This window comes from Odocoileus virginianus, chromosome 17 (genome assembly GCF_023699985.2).
Source record: "Odocoileus virginianus isolate 20LAN1187 ecotype Illinois chromosome 17, Ovbor_1.2, whole genome shotgun sequence".
Classification (NCBI taxonomy): domain Eukaryota; kingdom Metazoa; phylum Chordata; class Mammalia; order Artiodactyla; family Cervidae; genus Odocoileus; species Odocoileus virginianus.
The window spans coordinates 11736111-11756608 of NC_069690.1; the positions used below are offsets into that span (position 1 = coordinate 11736111).

At 37.4% G+C, this 20498-nt stretch overlaps 1 protein-coding gene across 1 annotated transcript in view; it reads left to right on the plus strand.

Moving 5' to 3' along the window:
* Window positions 1–20498, plus strand: part of USP32 (ubiquitin specific peptidase 32) — a 192070-nt gene that overhangs the window by 114034 nt on the left and 57538 nt on the right. Inside the window, exons 6-7 of the mRNA XM_020875914.2 lie at window positions 18225–18356; window positions 20228–20335. Coding sequence (XP_020731573.2) covers window positions 18225–18356; window positions 20228–20335 — 240 coding nt within the window. The remainder of the gene's footprint in view (window positions 1–18224; window positions 18357–20227; window positions 20336–20498) is intronic.

A 20498-nucleotide genomic window follows, 5' to 3' on the forward strand; every position in this document is an offset into this window, starting at 1 on the left:
GAGTATTGATTTAAACATTTGAATTCCCCAGGAGAGAGCAGAAGGAATATGTTGTTTTAGGATTGTGGGATTAAACCCATAGGAGGGAGAAGGACCAAGATAAATCATCATGTTTGAATAAAGTTTAACAACTTCATAGTATGTAAGTGTTCATATAAAGACCTACCATATTTTTAGGGTGAAAATTAATTGTATATGTCAATTTAAAGAACTGTTTAAGATTGCAAAATAGTTGTTCATAGATCTTCCCTTTAAAACTTTTGGTTAAAAAAATTATGTGAGCTACGGAAAATTGGTTAGCAGTAACTCGAGGCGCACAGAGATCAGTCTACTTTAAATACTATAGGGAAAAAGAAGATATGTGTATACATACAACTGATTTACTTTGCTGTACAGTAGAAACTAACATTGTAAAGCAACTATACTCCAATAAATATTAATTTTAAAAATATATAAAATTTTGTCAAAGAAAACAAACACTGCACAGAATAAGCTGTCTGAACTAATTATTTTATCTCCTTCTATAATGTACCTGTTGGTTTCCTTGGTGGCTATAGGAGTAAGTTGGCAGTATTTGGTAAAAACCTGAAGAAACAACTTATACTTTTTATTTTCTCGCTTATTTATAATATTTTTAATTGTTGACCTCTTAGCTGAATTTTATTGTATCCTTATTTTTTGTAAGAAGGATATACCAAAATAATCAACTATTCAACCACTATTTTGTAGTTAATGGCCTTTATCTTGAGCATTAGAATTATTTGAAGAGTGTGTTAAAAGTGCAGGTTACTGGTTCTGTCTTCAAAGATTTTTTATCTGTGGGCCGTAGGGCTCTGTACTTTTAACTCTGGGTAATTCTGATATGGATGGACCATGAACTGCATTTTGAGAAATAATTTGTTATTGTTCAGTCACTCAGTTGTGTTCAACTCTTTGCAACCCCATGGACTTCAGCCTCTCAGAGCTTGCTCAAACTCATATCTATTGAGTCAGTGATGCCATCCAACCATCTTGTCCTCTATCGTCCCCTTCTCCTGCCTTCAATCTCTCCCAGCATCAGAGTCTTTTCTAGTGAATCGGTTCTTTGCCTCAGGTGACCAAAGTATTGGAGCTTCAGCTTCAGTATCAGTTCTTCCAATGAATATTCAGGGTTGATTTCCTTTAGGATGGACTGGTTTGACCTCCTTGCTGTTCAAGGGACTCTCAAGAGTCTTCTCCAGCACCACAATTCAAAAGCATCAGTTCTTTGGTGTGCTCAGCCTTCTTTATGGTTCAACTCTCACATTCATACATGATTACTGGAAAAACCGTAGCTTTGACTATACAGACCTTTGTTGGCAAAGTAGCGTCTCTGCTTTTTAATACGCCGTCTAGATTTGTCATTGCTTTTCTTCCAAGGCGCAGTGAAAGTGAAAGTTGCTCAGTTGTGTCTGACTCTTTGTGACCCCTTGCACAGTCCATGGAATTCTCTAGGCCAGAATACTTTAGTGGGTAGCCTTTCTCCTCTCCAGGGGATCTTACCAACCCAGGGATTGAACCCAGGTCTTCCACATTGCAGGTAAATTCTTTCCCAGCTGAGCCACAAGGGAAACCCAAGAATCATGGAGAGGGTAGCCTATCCCTTCCACCAGTGGATCTTCCCAACACAGGAATTGAACCAGGGTTTTCTGCACTGCAGGTGGATTCTTTACGAACTAAGCTTTCAGGGAAGCCAGAATACTGGAGTGAGTAGCCATTCCCTTCTCCAGGGGATCTTCCCAACCCAGGGATCCAACCCCGGTCTCCTGCATTGCAGGCAGATTCTTTACCAGCTGAGCCACCAGGGAAGCCCTCCAGAGAGCAAGTGTCTTAATTTCAGGGCTGCAGTCACCATCTGCAATGATTTTGGAAGCTAAAAAAAGTCATCACTGTTTCCTTTGTTTCCCCATCTATTTGCTATGAAGTGCTGGGACCAGATGCCATGATTTTAGTTTTTGAATGTTGAGTTTTAAGCCAGCTTTTTCTCTCTCCCCTTTCACTTTCATCAAGAGGCTCTTTAGTTCTTCTTCACTTTCTGCCATAAGGGTGGTGTCATCTGTATTTGTGAGGTTATTGATATTTCTCCTGGCAGTCTTGATTCCAGCTTGTGATTCATCCAGCCAGGCATTATGCATGTGCTGCACTCTGCATATAAGTTAAATAAACAGGGTAATAATATACATACTCCTTTCTCAATTTGGAACCAGTCTGCTGTTCCATGTTCAGTCCTAACTGTTGTTTCTTGACCTGCATACAGGTTTCACAGGAGGCAGGTGGTATGATATTTCCATCCCTTTCAGAAATTTTTCACAATTTGTTGTGGTCCACACAGTCAAAAGTTTAGCGTAGTCAATGAAGCAGAAGTAGATGTTTTTCTGGAATTTCCTTGCTTTCTCTATGATCCAGTGGATGTTGGCAGTTTGATCTCTGGTTCCTCTACCTTTTCTAAATTCAGCTTGTACATCTGAAAGTTCTCGGTTGATGTACTGTTGAAGCCTAGCTTGAAGGATTTTGAGCATTACTTGCTAGCATGTGATTTAAGTGCCATTGTGGGGTAGTTTGAACATTCTTTGGCATTGCCCTTCTTTGAGATTGGCATGAAAAGTGACCTTTTACAGTCCTGTGCCCACTGCCAAGTTTTCCAAATTTGCTGGCATATTGACTGTAGCACTTTAACGTCATCATCTTTTAAGAGTTGAAACAGCTCAGCTGGAATTCCATCACTTCCACTAGCTTTGTTCATAGTGATACTTCCTAAGGGCCACTTGACTTCACACTCTATGATGTCTGGCTCTAGGTGAGTGATCATATACCATCATGATTATTTGGGTCATTAAGATCTTATTTGTATAGTTATTGTTCTGTGTATTCTTGCCACCTCATCTTAACATCTACTGCTTCTGTTAGGTCCATACAGTTTCCGTCCTTTATTGTGCCTGTCTTTGCATGAAATACTCCCTTGGTATCTCTGATTTTCTTGGAGAAATCTCTGGTCTTTCTCATTCTATTGTTTTCCTCTCTCTTTGCAGAGTTCAGTGAGCCACTTATTTAGTCTGCAGACCTCTTCTTACTTTGTCTATGGAAAACAGGGATAATGATACAACTTACGTCATAGATTTGTGGTAAGGAGGGCAGGGAAGGAAGAGTATTTTCCTCTACTCATCCTGGGTTCCTTGGGTGGGGACCTTTAAATTAGACTAACAAAAGACAGAAAACAAGAGAAAAATATAAGCTTACTTATTACTTACTTAATTACTTACACACTGGAACATTTAGTGATGAATAACTCAAAAGGGGTGGTTAGAGCTTGAGCTTACATAGCATCTTAGCAAAGAACAACAATTTTGTGGAGAAGTGACAAAACAAAGGAAAAGAACTTTGAGCTGCTAGGGGTGGCACATTGTGGGAAAACAAATACATGGAAGAACTATTGCTTGATGTATGTGTGTTAGTCACTCAGATGTGTTCAGCTCTTTGCAACCCCATGGGCTGTCCATGGAATTCTCTAGGCAAGAATACTGGAGTGGTTTGCCATACACTTTTCCAGAAGATCTTCCCAACTCAGGGATCGAACCTGGGTTTCCTGCATTCCTGGGAATCCTGCAGATTCTTTACTGTCTGCGCTACTAGAGAAGCCTTTGGTTGATTTGGCTGGTTAATAAGATTTGTTATGTAGATTCTTTCTTCTGGTGCCATCTCCAGGTTGATAAGAATCTAGAGTTTTCTCTGGTGATTAACATTTATTCTTCCTGGTAGAAGAGTTATTATTGTTCAGTTGCTCAGTCTTTGCAACCTTGTGGACTGTACACTCCAGGCTTACCTGTCCTTGACCGTCTCCTGGAGCTTGCTCAAACTCAGGTCCATTGAGTCGGTAATGTCACCCAGACATCTCGTCCTCTGTCGTCCCCTTCTCCTCCTGCCTTCAATCTTTCCCAACATCAGGGTCTTTTCTGATGAGTCGGTTCTTCGCATCAGGTGGCCAGACTATTGGAGCTTCAGCATCAGTCCTTCCAATGAATATTCAGGGTTGATTTCCTTTAGGATGGACTGGTTTGATCTCCTTGCAGTCCAGGAACTCTCAAGAGTCTTCTCCAGCACCACAGTTCAAAAGGATTGGTTATTCAATGCTCAACCTTCTTTATGGTCCAACTCTCACATCCATACATGACTACGGAAAAACCATAGATTGGACTGTATGGACTTTGTTGGCAAAGTAGTATCTCTGCTTTTAATACACTTTCTAGGTTTGTCATAGCCTTTCTTCCAGGGGGCAGGCGTCTTTTAATTTCATGGCTGCTGTGATTTTGGAAGCTAAGAAAGTAAAGTCTTGTCACTGTTTCCATTGTTTCCCCATCTGTTTGCCATGAAGTAATGGGACTGGACTCCATGGTCTTAGTTTTTTCAGTGTTGAGTTTTAAGCCAGCTTTTTTTACTCTCCTTTTCACCTTCATCAAGAGGATCTTTAGTTCCTCTTCACTTTTTTCCATAAAGGTGGTGTCATCTGCATATCTGAGGTTATTGATACTTTCCTGGCAATCTTGAATTCAACTTCTGCTTCATCCAGCTCAGGATTTCGCATGATGTATGTACTCTGCATATAAGTTAAATAAGCAGGGTGACAATATACAGTACTCCTTTCCCAGTTTGGAGCCAATCCATTGTTCCATATCTGGTTCTAACAGTTGCTTTTTGACCTGCATACATGCTTCTCAGGAGACAAGTGAGATGGTCTGGTATTCCCATCTCTTTAAGAATTTGCCACAGTTTGTTGTGATGCACACAGTCAAAGGCTTTTGCATAAGTCAGTGAAGCAGAAGTAGTTGTTTTTCTGGAATTCTCTTGCTTTTTTTTTATGATCCAATGGATTTTGGCATTTTGATCTCTGATTCCTCTGCTTATTCTAAATCCCGCTTGAACATCTGGAAATACTTGGTTCGTGTACTGTTGAAGCCTAGCATGGAGAATTTTGAGCATTACTTTGCTAGTGTGTGAAATGAGTACAGTTGTGCGGTAGCTTAAACATTCTTTGACACTGTCTTTCTTTAGGATTGGAATGAAAACTGACCTTTTCCAGTACTGTGGTCACTGCTGGATTTTCCAAATTTGCTGTTATATTGAGTACACCACTTTAACAGCATCATCTCTCAGGATTTGAAATAGTTCAGCTGGAATACCATCATTCCACTAGCTTTGTTCGTAGTAATACTTCCTAAGGCCCACTTGACTTGGCCCTCCAGAATGTATAGGTGAGTTATCACACTATCATGGTTATCTGAGTCATTAAGATCTTTTTTGTATAGTTCTTCTGTGTACTCTTGCTACCTCTTCTTATTATCTTCTGCAGGCCATACTGTTTCTGTCCTTTATTGTACCCATCTTTGCATTAAATATTCCCTTGATATCTCTAGTTTTCTTGAAGAGATCTCTAGTCTTTCCCATTCTATTATTTTCCTCTATTTCTTTGCATTGGTCCCTGAGGAAGGCTTTTTTCTCTCTCCTTGCTATTCTCTGGAACTCTGCATTTAGATGGGTATGTCTTTCTTTTTCTCCTTTGCCTTTAGCTTCTCTTTTTTTCTCAGCTATTTGTGAGGCCTCCTCAGACAACCATTTTGCCTTTTTTGCATTTCTGTTTCTTGGGGATGGTTTTGATCACTGCCCCCTGTACAGTGTTATGAACCTTTGGTCATAGTTCCTCAGGCATTCTATCAGATCTGATCCCTTGAATCTATTTGTCACTTCTGTATAATCGTAAGGCATTTGATTTAGGTCATACTGTTATGGCCTAGTAGTAGTTTTCCCTACTTTCTTCAATTTAAGTTGAATTTTGCAATAAGGAATTCATGATCTGAGCCACAGTCAGCTCCCAGTCTAGTTTTTGCTAACTATATAGAGCCTCTCCATCTTTGGCTGCAAAGAATATAAAAGTCTGATTTTGGTATTGACCATCTGGCGATATCCATGTATGGAGTTGTCTCTTTGTGTTATTGGAAAAGGGTGTTTGCTACGACCAGTGTGTTCTCTTGGCAAAACTCTTGCCCTGCTTCATTTTGTACTCCAAGGCCAAACTTGTACTCCAGGTATCTCTTGACTTCCTACTTTTGCATTCCAGTCCCCTGTGATGAAAAGGACATCTTTTTTTGGTGGTAGTTCTAGAAGGTCTTATAGGTTGTCATAGAACCGTTCAACTTCAGCTTCTTCCACATTAGTGGTTGGGGCATAAACTTGAATTACTGTGATACAGAGTGGTTTGGCTTGGAAATGAGCAGAGATCATTCCATCATTTTTGAGATTGCACCCAAGTAGTGCATTTCAGACTCCTGTTGACTGTGATGGCTACTCCATTTCTTCTAAGGGATTCTTGCCCACAGTAGTAGGTATAATGGTCATCTGAAGTAAATTCACCTATTCTTATCCATTTTAGTTCACTGATTCCTAAAATGTCAGTATTCACTCTTACCATCTCCTATTTGACCACTTACAGTTTACCTTGATTCATGAACCTAACATTCCAGATTCCTATGCAGTATTTATTGTTCTTTATAGCATCAGATTTTACTTTCACCACCAGACATCCAACTGGATGTTGTTTCCATTTTGGCTCAGCCTCTTCATGCTGTCTGGAGTTATTTCTCCACTCTTCTTCAGTAGCATCTTGGTCACCTACTGACCTGGGTAGTTCATCTCTCAGTGAGGCCAAACTATGGTAGGGATAATGACGGCCTCCTGCAGAAGGACTTAGGCCAGCGTGCTGCAGCTCTCAGGGCTATTGTAGTCAGTGCCTCTGACCTCGAGGCCGGCTCCTGTCGACACGCATCTCAGCCGGAGATTCCTGGGCTCTCCCTTGTGAGTCTGACTCCGTCTCTTGTGGGCTCACCGCTCCTTTCTCCTGGGTCCTGGTGTGCACACTGTTTTGTTTGTGCCCTCCTAGGGTGTTTCCCCCGTCCTGTGGAAGTTCTGTAATCAAATCCCACTGTCCTTCAAAGTCAGATTCCCTGGGGGTTCTCAGTCCTTTTGCTGGATCCCCAGGTTGGGAAATCTGTTGTGGGCACCAGAACTTTTCCAAGAGTGCGAGAACGTCTTTGTTATAATTGTTCTCCAGTTTGTCGTCTGCTCAGCGGCTCTATAGTGAAGCTAATGGTGACCTCCTCCAAGAGGACTTATGCCATACACCGCGCCTCCCAGGTCTACTGCAGCCAGAGGCCCTGTCCTCGAAGCAGAACACTGCTGATCCGTGCCTCCACAGGAGACCCTCAAACACTCAAAGGCAGGTCTGGCTCAGTCTCTTGTGGAGGTCACTGCTCCTTTCCCTGGGTGCAGGTAGAGGGGTCGGGAAGCCATCTTTTTAAAATTAGGCCAGTAGGGGGAACTATAGGGCTATTCTTATATCTGCTGCTTCTCATTTGCCTTCAACTCAAAATAATCCTTATGCTGAAGCAGCATTTCTGGTAGCATATGGTGCTACGTGAGATACTACTTTTTTTAAAGGACTCAGCATTGTGCCTGGTATAGAATGGGTGCCTTACAATGAATATGCATCCTCTTTTTTTTTTTTTTTGGAGGTGCCGCAAGGCATGTGAGATCTTAGTTCCCTGACCAGAGATTGAACCTGTGCCCCCTGCATTGGAAGCACAAAGTCCTAACAAGTGGACCACCAAGGGATTCCCTTCATCCTCTTGTGTTAGTGAACGCTTGGCTAGGAAATGTCAGTGAGCGTCATCCCACTTTCTCAGAGAGTCATTGTTTTGGGGACAAGCAATTTTCTAACAGGACTGTGGATCACTACAAGAATTAACTCATCCGTGTCAATAGGAAGAAAATGTTTTCCTTACCAATTTGCTTTCCTTTACAATTTATGAAAATAAAGGTGTAACAGACAGCTCAGTTGCTCCTGGCTTCAGCAAATAGCTGCTTTCTTAGTGAACTTTCCTATGAAAGCATTATCATAAAATCAGAATTACTGCTAAATTTCTTATAGAAATTCTGACATGGGCAGGTTTATATTCTGATGACTGTGATTTATTGTATTAGTTTAAATTCTAAGTTTCTGGCAAAGCAGTTCACTGTGGACCACTTGGCAGGGTTTTCCACTCAAAAATATTTGGTACATTAAATTTTTCAAATAGTATATTAGGAATGTGGAAAATTGGGATAAAAATAGAGAATGTTATTAACTTATCATTTATAAGTAGACATTTATTTTAAAGCATCAGTGATTCCATTAAAATTTGTGTAATAAGCCAGGGTATCTAGGAAACAAAAAGGAGTTATAAGTTTTCACTTGTAAATAACATTTATGTTAGAGTACAATTGCATTTAGTTACTTTTTCACATACTATTCTAAAGTAAAACTTGAAGTCCAGTAAGTTGAACATACTGCCATTTTTAATCAAATTTTTTCTCTTTTATATATATCACAGATGAAACTGAGGCACTTTTTATATTATTATACACTGAATACTGCATATTCAGTACAGAGTTTAGAATAATTAACTGATTTGATTTATTCAAGACTTTAGGTTTTTTCATGGCCAGTAATTTTTAGAACTTAAGATTCCAAACTATTGTTACTTTACCTTTTATTTAAATTTAAGAAATTGAATGAGAACTTTTTGGATTTTTGGCCATGCCACCCACAGTGCAGGATTTTAGTTCCCCAACCAGGGACTCAGTGAAAGCACTGAACCCTAACTATTGGACTGCCAGGGAATTTAATGAATTAGAACTTCAGCCAAAAGGTCAAGTTGTTAAACAGGTTTTTATCAAGTTTTTATACAGATTTTTATGATATGTTTTTATTTTGTAATTTGCTACTTAAATACCTACGATTAGATTTCCTAAAAAGATCTTTTTTGTCAAATGTTAATATATATATATATATATATATATATATATATATATACAGTGTTTTATTGACAAGTTAATTTTTACACATTTTGATGATATTCCAAATTGGAGAACATGTATAGATAACATAAACATTTTCTATATAGTTTAAATATTTGAAAGAGTTTGTACAGATTTTGTTGTTGTTGTCATCATTATTATTGATATCTGAAAGAAGATTCTACTTTCTAAGACTTAACTAATCATTTGGTTTTTTTCTTGTAATATGCTTTCCTCACCCATTTTGTTCATGATTATTTAGCATCACGTAGTGTTGAATTTTGGAGACACAGACTATAAACTCAAAATGTAATTTGTTTTAATCAGCTTTTTACAAATTTAGTATATTGAATCCCCTACTATTGTACATACATGTCAAAGTGAAGTCGCTCAGTCGTGTCTGACTCTTTGCAACCCCGTGGACTGTAGCCAACCAGACTCCTCCGTCCATGGGATTCTCCAGGCAGGAATACTGGAGTGGGTTGCCATTTCCTTCTCCAGGGGATCTTCCCGACCCAGGGATCGAACCCAGGTCTCCCGCATTCCGGGCAGACGCTTTAACCTCTGAGCCACCAGGAAAACCCATTGTACATGCATAGTCCTATCTAAACACAGTTTGGAAGCTCTGCTTGAGTTTAAAGGTTCATCCTTTAGATGCTAACCTTTGGAATGTCTACATTTGAACTAAACTGTCTACTAATTCTAGGTTGAATTGCCATCTTTAACATTCCTTTTTTTTTTTTTTTGACAGGGCGTGGGGAGGTGTCACTCACTGGAAAGTGAAGTTCTTTCTTGTTTTTTGTCTTTTATTATGGGTCCATAGCATAAATCCTGCTTATAGGTTCTCCTTTTTCTTTTTTTGAATTGTAGCAGAATACAACGTTATTCTTTGTTTTTGCTTATCTGTCCTATTATTAGGTTGGTGCAAATGTAACTGCAGTTTCAGACCATGAATTTTAAATAATTATAACTAGGTTCAAACACATCTTTTATTAATCAAAATAGGAACCATTACAGTCAATACATTTTTGCCAACAAGAACTAAGTTTGTTTATTCCTGTGGTGTAAACATCTGTGCTTTGGGATTCTAGGAACTCTTAGAAAGTGTTTTCCGCCTCCTCCTGGTTGTGGAAGCATTTTACCTGCAAAAGCTGTTGAGATCCTTGAAGAAGTGATAGTTGGCAAGAGGTCACGTGAATATGGCGATGAGGCAAACTTCATAGCCCACTTCATTCAACTTTTGAAACATTGATTGTATGATGTGCTGTCAGTCCTTGTCGTGGAGAATTGGGCCCGTTCTGTTGACCAGTACCAGCTGTAGTCATTGCAGTTTTCTCATCAGTTTGCAGAGCATACTTCTCAGATGTAATGTTTCGCCAGAATTCAGAAAGCTGTAGTGGGTCAGACAGGCAGCAGACCACCAAACAGTGACCATGACCTTTGTTTCATTCAAGTTTGGCTTTGGGAAGTGCCTTGGAGCTTCTCAGTCCAGCCAGTGAGGTGGTCGTCGCTGGTTGTCTTATGAAATCCACTTTTTGTTGCACATCACAATCCGATCAAGAAATGGTTTATTTTGTTGGGTAAAATAGAGGAAGACAACACTTCAAAATGATGAGTTTTTAAATTTGCTGTCAGTTTATGTAGCACACGTTTATCGAGCTTCTTCATCTTTCCAATTTGCTTCAAATGCCAAATGACTATGGAGTGGTCAATGTTGAGTTCTTCAGCAACTTCTCAAGTAGTTGTAAGAGGATCAAGTTTGATGATTGTTCTCAAATGGTTGTTATCAACTTCTGATAGCTGGCCACTACACTCCTCATCTTCAAGGCTCTTGTCTCCTTTGCAAAACTTCTTGAACCACCACTGCACTGTACGTTTGTTAGCAGGTCCTGGACCAAATGCATTGTTGATGTTGCAAGTTATCTCTGTTGCTGTATGACCTATTTTAAATGCAAATAAGAAAATAACTCAAATTTGCTTTTTGTCTGACATCATTTCCCTAGTATAAAATAAATATAAAATACACATCAAGTAATAGGTCATTAGCAAAAAAAAGTAAAGTGAGAAATGCACATTAAAATGATGTATAACATAGCCATATTTATTTAAGAATACATTCCAGGATCAACTGGCAAAGTACAGTGCTTGCTTCGGCAGCACATATACTCAAATGGCAAAGTGCAACATTGCAAAACTGCAATTACTTTTGCACCAACCTAATGCTACCTGTTTTCCATAGAGAGTTTTACATGTGTTTTTGCCTTTGTTTGTAATATCCTTCTGCTACACTCTTTTTTCCTTTCCCTGGTCAATCTTTAGATGTTCTGTGTGTACTTCTTTTAATATCAAGACTTCCAGGGCCTATCTGCTCATGTGCTCTCTGAAAACTCTTGTCTCTATTCCTTCATTGTTCTTTCCACACTAGATTAAAATGACCTATTTTCTCTTCTACTAGAATCTAAATACAATTATTTTGTTCAGAATCATGTCTAATTTTTAACACAATGTCAGACACATAAAATGTTTTTATGAATGTTTGCCAAATATTAAATGATCTTGACTATTGCTCCTGTTTTTTCTTTTCCTCCCCAAAAAAATGCTTTGGAAGGTTTCAATTTACCACATGCAGGTTGAGCACTTACTAAGGAAGCACTGTGTTCCTTGTACTTTGTCTCATTTAAGCCTGTGCCACCTCCGAAGTTCATTTTATCTCCATTCCAAAAATGAGGAAACCACAGCTATGAAGAATTAAAGAAACTTTTTTCAAGATCAAATAGCTAAGAGGTGCTGAAATTGGGATATTAGAATCCAGAGTGCATATTATTGTTATCACTTTAGGATTTGAAGACAGTTTATTGACACGCGGTCATTTTGTTTCTTTAATCTTTTATGAGTAGTTTGTGATTGCAGGTAAAGGGAGGTGGTCATGTGATAGTTGTGGTTGTGGTAAGCCATCTTCCTCAGACTTACTTTGGACAGCCTTGCAGGCTCACTTTTCCAGTTTCCTTTTTTTCCACCCTTGGGATACCTTCAAATGATTATTATTTTGAATTTCTCTTTAATAATTAATTTCACTGCATCCAGCAAGATCATTGAATGATTGCCCATTTACCAGCAGTGAATTGGGTGATTAGAAGAACTGTGAATTTTAAGGACTGTGTTTTAAATTGAGAATTTTTTTCCTTAATGATGATCATATTTTCATAGAGTTCAGGTATATTATTTAGAATAAAATATGTGTGCTAATTCTTTCTGTAAATGTGTGTTTCAAATAGTAGAATCTAGATCCTGAGGTAATTTATAAATATTGGGGCTAATTTTAGGGCCATTGAACTCTTTTTCATTGTTTTTCTTTTCTTATCTGAGTCAAATTTATATAGTCTCTATTTTAGCATTTATCTCAACTAAAATATACATATTATATTACCTTGCCACATTTTAGTTTGCAGTGTTAAGATCTCCTTTGTGTAAGAAAAAAGTACTTGAGTGATTCTTAGGCCATCAACTGCCTAGTAAATCTTCATGTCCCTTCTTCAATATCCTCTTCATTATCCTCTTATCTGATTGTAATGATGTAAGGCTTAAGTAGATTGCAGAAGGTCATTGCTTTTGAGAACAGGTTGCTTTCTCAGAAAGGTTGCAGAACTGTGTTATTCTTTGAAAATACTTGGTATTTTGCTGGGCCTTGTTTTGGTTTTTAAATGAGAATCCAATTCTGGCATTAAAAAGCAGTTTCTGCAGCTGGAGCCTTCCGGTAAGGTGGGACTTGATTAGGTTGGCCCAAAGGGCAGGCCAAGACTGTTGGGAATATGTTATGCTACTGTTGTGAACCAGAAAAAATTATACCCATAGATGGGTGATAAATTCATTCCTGTTTAGCAAATAAAGTAGAAGTTTTGGTATTGATTTTTGAATTGCAAATAGAGTGAGTACTACAATTATTACCTCTGACTTCTTTAAGTGAAAATAAAGTTAGTTATTTTTCTTCTCAGCAGTTCAGCTGACAACTCATAGAAGTTTCATATAATTTTAAAAATCAATTCCAGTTACAAAGTAATTGAACCTTTGCAAAAGTTGATTCATCAAGAGGTTACAATATAGTAATGAATGTAGTATGGATGTAATATATTTGTTATTTGGTTAAATAGGAAAAAATATATGATAGTTATATTGTATGTACCTGAGACATGTACCTTGTATGAAAATTGTATCTTTTTTGGTGTCATCTCTTTTGATGATTTTGGGCTTCCCTGATAGCTCAGTTGGTAAAAAAAAAAAAAAATTCTCCTGCAATGCAGGAGACCTCTGTTCAGTTCCTGGGTCAGGAAGATCCCCTGGAGAAGGGAAAGGCTACCTACTCCAGTATTCTGGCCTGAAGAATTCCATAGACCGTATGGTCCATGGGGTCACAGAGCCGAACACAACTGAGTGACTTTCACTCACTTTTGATGATTTTTCTGTAAAATCTTAAAAATGAATTTATCCCATTGATTATTTAAAACTGTGAACTAGGGGGAGTTCCCTGATGGTTAGGATTCAGCACTTTCATTGTTACTGCCTGAGTTCAGTCCCTAGTTGGGTAATTGAGATTCTGCATCCTGCAAGCCATGAAGCATAGCATAAAAAAACCCCTTCTGAACTAGGATTTTGTGTAGTGTGAAAAATCATACAATGGTATAGATGATAGAATGAAATTATTAGATGTAATCTTCCCAAACAATCCAGGTGACAATCAAGTACCTTTATGATTATAGTTAAATGAAGGCAAAGAACTATGTTTCCTTTTCCTTTTTTAAATTACCTACATTTTTAATATTTTTCATGCAGCAAAATATATCACTAGTTTAATAAAAACAAGTAACATCAAATTTTAAAATCAATTTAGTGTTATTAGTATTTTCATTTTTTAACTTCATGAAATACATTATCTTATATCCTTATCACTCAGCTACTTATTACTTTTAGTAAATAATAAGTGATTAGTTTCCTTTACTTCAAGAAGTGGGAAGTGGAATGTGACTGCTTTCTGACTTAGTCACTCAGTAGTGTCACTACTACCGACTTAGTCACTCAGTAGTGTCCGACTCTTTGCAGCCCCATGGACTGTAGCCTGACAGTTTCCTCCGTCCATGGGATTTTCCAGGCAAGAATACTGGAGTGGGCTGCCATTTCCTTCTCCAGAGGATCTTTCAGAGCCAGGGATCAAACCTAGGTCTCCCGCTTTGCAGGTGGATTCTTTACAGTCTGAGCCACCAGGGAAGCCCTTACAAGTGTAGGGTAACTTCACTGTTGCTCTTGGACTCCTTCTCCATAGGTTTCAAGAATATCTGTTCTAGGATAGGCAAGGCAAGAACTTTCCAGGAGAGCATTCGTCTTTGTAAATTGTGGGGACTAATTAGAATCAATGTACTTGACTCCAGGTACATGTCTCAAAGTCTTTTTTATTTTCAGCTATGACAGGTGTATAGTTATTCCGATGAACTTTTATTTCTACTTAAGAATAAATTAGAACAGTGTCTTTCTGAAAATCTCACTTCTTTCATTTACTGACGTATAAGATGATGTGTACAAAATTTTGTTCTCTTTATTTTTTGTTTTCAAAAGAAAGTCATTCCTAGGTCCTTTAAGTAAATATTCTCTTTCAGATCTTAGAAATAGCATCAGAGTAGAGTAGGGGATAGGAAGGAAAAACAGACACATTAGCTTTCTGTCCTGGGAGCCCCTTGAAGGTCAAGCCAAAGGAGTAGTTTTTTTTCTTAAAATTTTAAGTAAGTTGGTGGAATATGTTTTCATTTATTAACCAGTTTTTATGGCTATGATATTTATGTTGATTTGACTATCTCTTAGATATCTTGCTGATGAGGACAAGTTTTTCCCTGAAATTTTTATTAAAACTGCTAAGAAATAGTGTAAGAATGAATGCTTTGAAGTCACTGGAAATTTAAAATACATTGTTCTTGTCTTCTCAGGTAACTTGTAAGCTATTTGTCCATTAAAAAAATTTACGGAGTGCTCAAAATGTACCAGGTATTTTAAGTTTTAGAACATAGCAAAGAATAAAATAGACCCAAAAACCTGCCTACAAGGAGTATATGTTCTAGTTGAAGGAGACAGCAATAAACAAAACAAATGAGTCGTAGAGAGCAAAGTAAATAAAGAAGGAAAGGGGTGGAGGAATGTCATTGGATGGGATGGACTTTGGAAGATCTGAGAATGTGACATAAGAGAAAAGATCTGAAGGAGTTGTGGAAATAGCCATGCAGGTATCTTGGAAAAGAGGGTTAAGAAGTTTTGAAGTAGAGAAGTAGCATGATTCTGTTTAAATTGTTCTTTTCAAATGACATTTTATTCTTAGTGAAAAGTTCTCCCCATTTTTATGAATTGTATGTCTTGTACTTGTTAATCTATTATAGTCTTTATGTTTTTTAACTGCATGTATTGATTTAAACACACTTCTCTTCTTAGCTGCCCACCAGGCTATTCCTAACTCAGCAGTCGAAAGTGGTGTTTATTGGTTGGATTATGGCATTCCTCTGCTTCAGACCCTCCAGTGGTTCACAGTTTCACTTAAAATCAGAATCCTTCCAGTGACCTGTATAATCTGACCACTGTTTTCTTGCTGACTTTATCTCCTACTACTCTCTCCTTACTACTATTATGATTCCTTCCGCTTACTAACTTCACTTTAGCCACTCTTGTTCTTTCTCTTCCTTGAGCTTTCGAGGCATGCTTTCATCTCAAAGCCTCTATCCTTGTTCCTTCTTGGTGTTTTTTTCTCCATGATTGGACCCTTGCCTCCTTGAGATCTCTGCCCATGTAACCCTCATACTGTCAGGAGTTAATCATCTCCAGCCAGTAGTTCTGCCCTGTGGAAATTTTGCTGAGACTGAAGCTAGGCAGTTTCATGGGTTGGCAATTTCATGGACTCACAGTTTTGAAGTCTCAGAATCTTGAAGGTTGCAGTCTGAAGACTCTATGGTCCTCAGATGCTGTCATTTTATAGAATTGGAGTCTTGTGGTTGTGCAATTTCAATTCAAGGATGGCACACATATTCTTAAAAAGGCAGTAAGTATTTCAGACTTGTGGGCCATATGGCTCTTCATTACAGTTATTCAACTCTGCCATTGTAACAGATTAGCAACCATAAACTATGTATGTAAATGTTGTGTGCTAATAAAATATTGTTCATACAAACATGCATGCAGCCAATGAGGCTAGAATTTGTAGACCTCTAGATTCAAAAACTGGTAGTTTCTGGGCTCTCTGGAATAGAAATATGAGCTTACCTTCAGAACGTTTGAACTAGAGGTATACTTCATCTAACCAAAGCTGCAGCTAAACGCCCACCCACAATCTGTTATGATTAATGATATCAAGTGGACTTTAGGAGCCGAGCATTTCCTGTTTTCATCATTCCTTTGTATAGATAGTGGTTTCCATCTGGTATCACTTAACTTAATCTGAAGATCATCTTTTTATATTCCTTTTGGTATAGTTCTGCTGTTGATGAATTCTCTCAGCTTTTGTTTGCAAAAAAAAAATGCTTTATTTTACCTTTATTTTTGAAGGAGTTTTCATAAGTTATAGAATTTGAGATTAATAAGGTTTTAGTTTTTTACTCCTTTTTGATCCTCTTCCCCTCCCCCCGCCCCCATTGTCTTCCGGCTGCCTTGTTTCTGAAGAGAAATCATTGCTTAATTCCCCTGGTTATAATGTATTTTTTCTCCCCTTTCATGCTGCTTTAGAGATTTGTTTCTTTATCAACAATTTGATCACATCTTACCTTGGTTTGGTTTTCTTTGAATTTTTCTTACACAGGGTTCATTGAACTTCTGGATTATAGGATTATAGTTTTTATCAAATTTGAAGATTTTTCAGTTGTTAATTGTTTTAAACATTTTCTGCCCACTCTTTTCTGGGACCCCCGATAATATGTATGCTGTGCTTTTAAAAAAAATTTTATTTTGTTTTTGGCTGTGCTGAACCCCTGCTGCTGCGCAGGCTTTTCCCCAGTTGTGAGGGCTGCTCTCTCGTTGCGGTGCGTGGGCTTCTCTCGCGGAGCACGGGCTCCAGAGTGAGCAGGATCCAGTGGTTGCAGAGCACAGGCTCTGGAGAACAGATCGGTGCTCATGGCACGTGTGCTTGGTTGCCTCACGACATGTGGGATCTTCCTGCACCAGGGATCTGGCCCGTGGGCTCTCTCACTACTGAGCCACCAGGGGAGCCTTGCTGTACTTTTGATATTGCCTTACAGGTCACTGAGATTCTAGTAATTTTTTCAGTCTTTGTTTCTTGGAAGGAAAAAAACCACACATATAGAATGTAACCATAGTTAGAGCTTATCTGTGATATTTTTTTTTTTTTTTAAAGAAAATGCATTTTCTGATGAATGAGGAGAAAAAGTTGTTCATGTTTTCATGATGCCCCTATTACCTATCACATTATAAATTCTAACCTACTTTCTTTCTCATTTATTGACTTCATAATTTTTGTTTTTTTTTAATATATATCTTTTAACTTTATGGGATATAGCCGATTAACAATGTTTTGTGATAGTTTCAGGTGAACATCGAAGGGAACTTCATTACTTTTAACATCTTTTATCCTATTCCTTTTCGTTTCTTTATTAAGTATTGAATGTGTAAGTAGTTACCATATCAACAGAATGAATCAGACATGGGATCCTTCTGTTAGGATGTTTACAGTATAGCCAGGAAAGAAAATATATATATATATATAGTATATAAATAAATATTTTTATATATTTCTAATATTTTATATAATATTTTATATAATATATGTTTATATAATTTATATTATACATTAATTATAATTATATTAGTATATAATAATATAATTATAATATATGAAATATATTTTATATACTATATTTATATATAAATATAATTATAATTAATATATATTTATTTATATGATATTTATAAAAATATTTATATATTTATATAAAATCATCAAATCCAGGATAGAGATTGAATATTACCAAAAATGAGTACCGATAAAAATGTTGTAGGAAACCAGAATGAAAAATCTCAGTTGTTTACTGTTTTACATGTTGGACTTAAAACAGCCCACTGGGAAAAAAAATTCCATTTTAAAACCTGTTTTATGTTCATTTGACTTACTTTTCATTTCATTTTAGGTATAATGTGTTTGTCTTTCAGAGTTTTGTTTTAGGTAGTTTTTAGCAGTTATAACTGGGAAATTAAAATATATCCTTAGAAGTTACATTATCAGGATGAGCTAACTAACTGCCTAGAAGAGAAGACTGAGGTTTTATGATCTTGTTTGATTTGACTCTCAGTGGAGGAATCAGACATCATTGATCTGGAGAAACGCTATTGGTTGCTGAAGGCTCAATCCCGAACTGGACGATTCGATTTAGAGACATTTGGCCCATTGGTTTCACCACCAATTCGTCCATCTCTAAGTGAAGGTAGGAATCATTCTGTTTCTGTGATGTTCCTTGCTAAACACACGAGACCATCTTTTATTTCTAACCAATATGTCTTAACTCTAAAAGACCATAATGTTATGGGTTTGCAGGTTTCTTGCAAATAGTTTGTTTGGTGGGGAGGAAAATTAAATTGGGAATTAAGATTATAGTCTTGAGCGTCCTGTTCTACTTATGTAACCTTGCATAAGTCAGTTTAGCTCTCCCATCTGTATGTATGTGCTAATTAGTCACTCAGTCATGTTCAATTCTTTGACCCCATGGACTGTAGCCCGCCAGGCTCCTCTGTCCGTGGGATTCTCCAGGAAGAATACTGGCGTGGGTTACCATGCCGTCCTCCAGGGAATCTTCCCAACCCAGGAACTGAACTAGGTTCTCTTGTGGCTCCTGCATTGGCAAGTAGGTTCTTTACCACTAGGGCCACCTGGGAAACCTCCCTCTCACCTATATATCCTCATATATAAAATGTTTTGACCGTGACAGTGGTTATGAAGCTGCTCCTATGGGTGCCTCAGAAACTCACTCCTATAGTGCAGAAATTAGGGGGGTGGCCACTGAGCAGGCAAAGCTCTGGACTTCCACATACAGCCCCACCTCTGCCTTAGCTCAAGAACCTCCACAATTTTTCTTTTACGTAAGAAGGTTCACTGGGGAAATTCCCTGACAGTCCAGCGGTTAGGACTCCTTGATTTCACTGCCAAGGGCCTGGGTTCAATTTCTGGTTGAGAAGTAGGGTCCTGTGTGTGGCACAGCAAAAATAAAAAAAGAAGAAGAAAAAGGTTCCACTGTTGTTATCACTCCTTCCCTCACCCAAAAAAAGATTAGGAAACCACTGGACTGGACCATATCTACAGTTCCCACTTAGCCCTAAATTTCTCATTGCTATCACTTAAAAAGATGGATATGTAAACAGTAGTCGTTGGGTGATATCACAAAAACCACATATGGAGTCTGAATGCCTGGGTTTTTCTTCTGGTTCAGACCTTTTTAAACTTACTTTTGGCAAGTCGTTTAACTCCTCCTTAGTTTTGCTTTTTCTTCTCTTTAAACTGAGGGCACAGAAGTAGAGTCTTGTAGACTATCTGTATTCTTCACATTCCCAGTGTATTTCAGAAATACTTGATAGGGGAACCAGAACAGATAGGACATCACCTACTTCAGAAGTGCAGTTGTGTTTTAACCTTTTTAGAACTAGAGAGTGATAAGTCATTTTATTTGAAAACAAAATTATTTCATTTCTATGTTTTATAAAAAGTTTGAAAACTACAAGATTATATTATAAATGCGCTTTTATTTCTGAAGTTTAAGATATTTATAATATTAAGTAGCACAAAGAAGACTGCAATACAGAATTTCTTTCTCTTATACTGTATTATTATTTTTTTTGCCTCATGAAAGAGCTTAATGTAGCTTATAAATAACAGCACAGTATATCTTTGGTATGCAGTTCAACTTTTCTTCTTTTTTCCTTTTTCTTCTCATCCTTTCCAAATAAGGATAGTTGTGGTCTCTTGACTTTTTTTTTTTTTCTGGTTCTTAATTTTTTAAATTTGTTTTTATTTTTTTACATACTATAGTCATTTTTAGCTATAGGAGTTGATATCAGATAAGAGATAGGCAGGCAGACAGAACCAAACACTAAATGATAGTAATGTATTTTCTGTTAAAAAAAAAGTTAAGTTTTATAATTATATCAGGAAAAAAAAACTTCCTGAGACAATGGGAGCTACTGATAAACTTTTATTTTTAATTCAGTAGTTTATGGGGAAAAGTCATGCCTCCTTTCATAAACATGTCATTAACATTAGGAAATTTGTTGATTCTGATTTATGTTGTCTTTTCCTATTTTATAGGTTTGTTTAATGCTTTTGATGAAAATCGTGACAATCACATAGATTTTAAGGAGATATCCTGTGGGTTATCAGCCTGTTGCAGAGGACCTTTGGCTGAAAGACAAAAATGTGAGTGTGTTAAACATTGTCACAAAATTTGCAAACAATACGGAGAAAAATATAAGCATTCATTCATGTAGAAATCATCTGTGGATTAAAGCTTAAATTTTCATTACTTTGGCAAATATCTATGTTGAAGTTCTAGTGAGGTCATTGTAAGGGTTTAGTCATC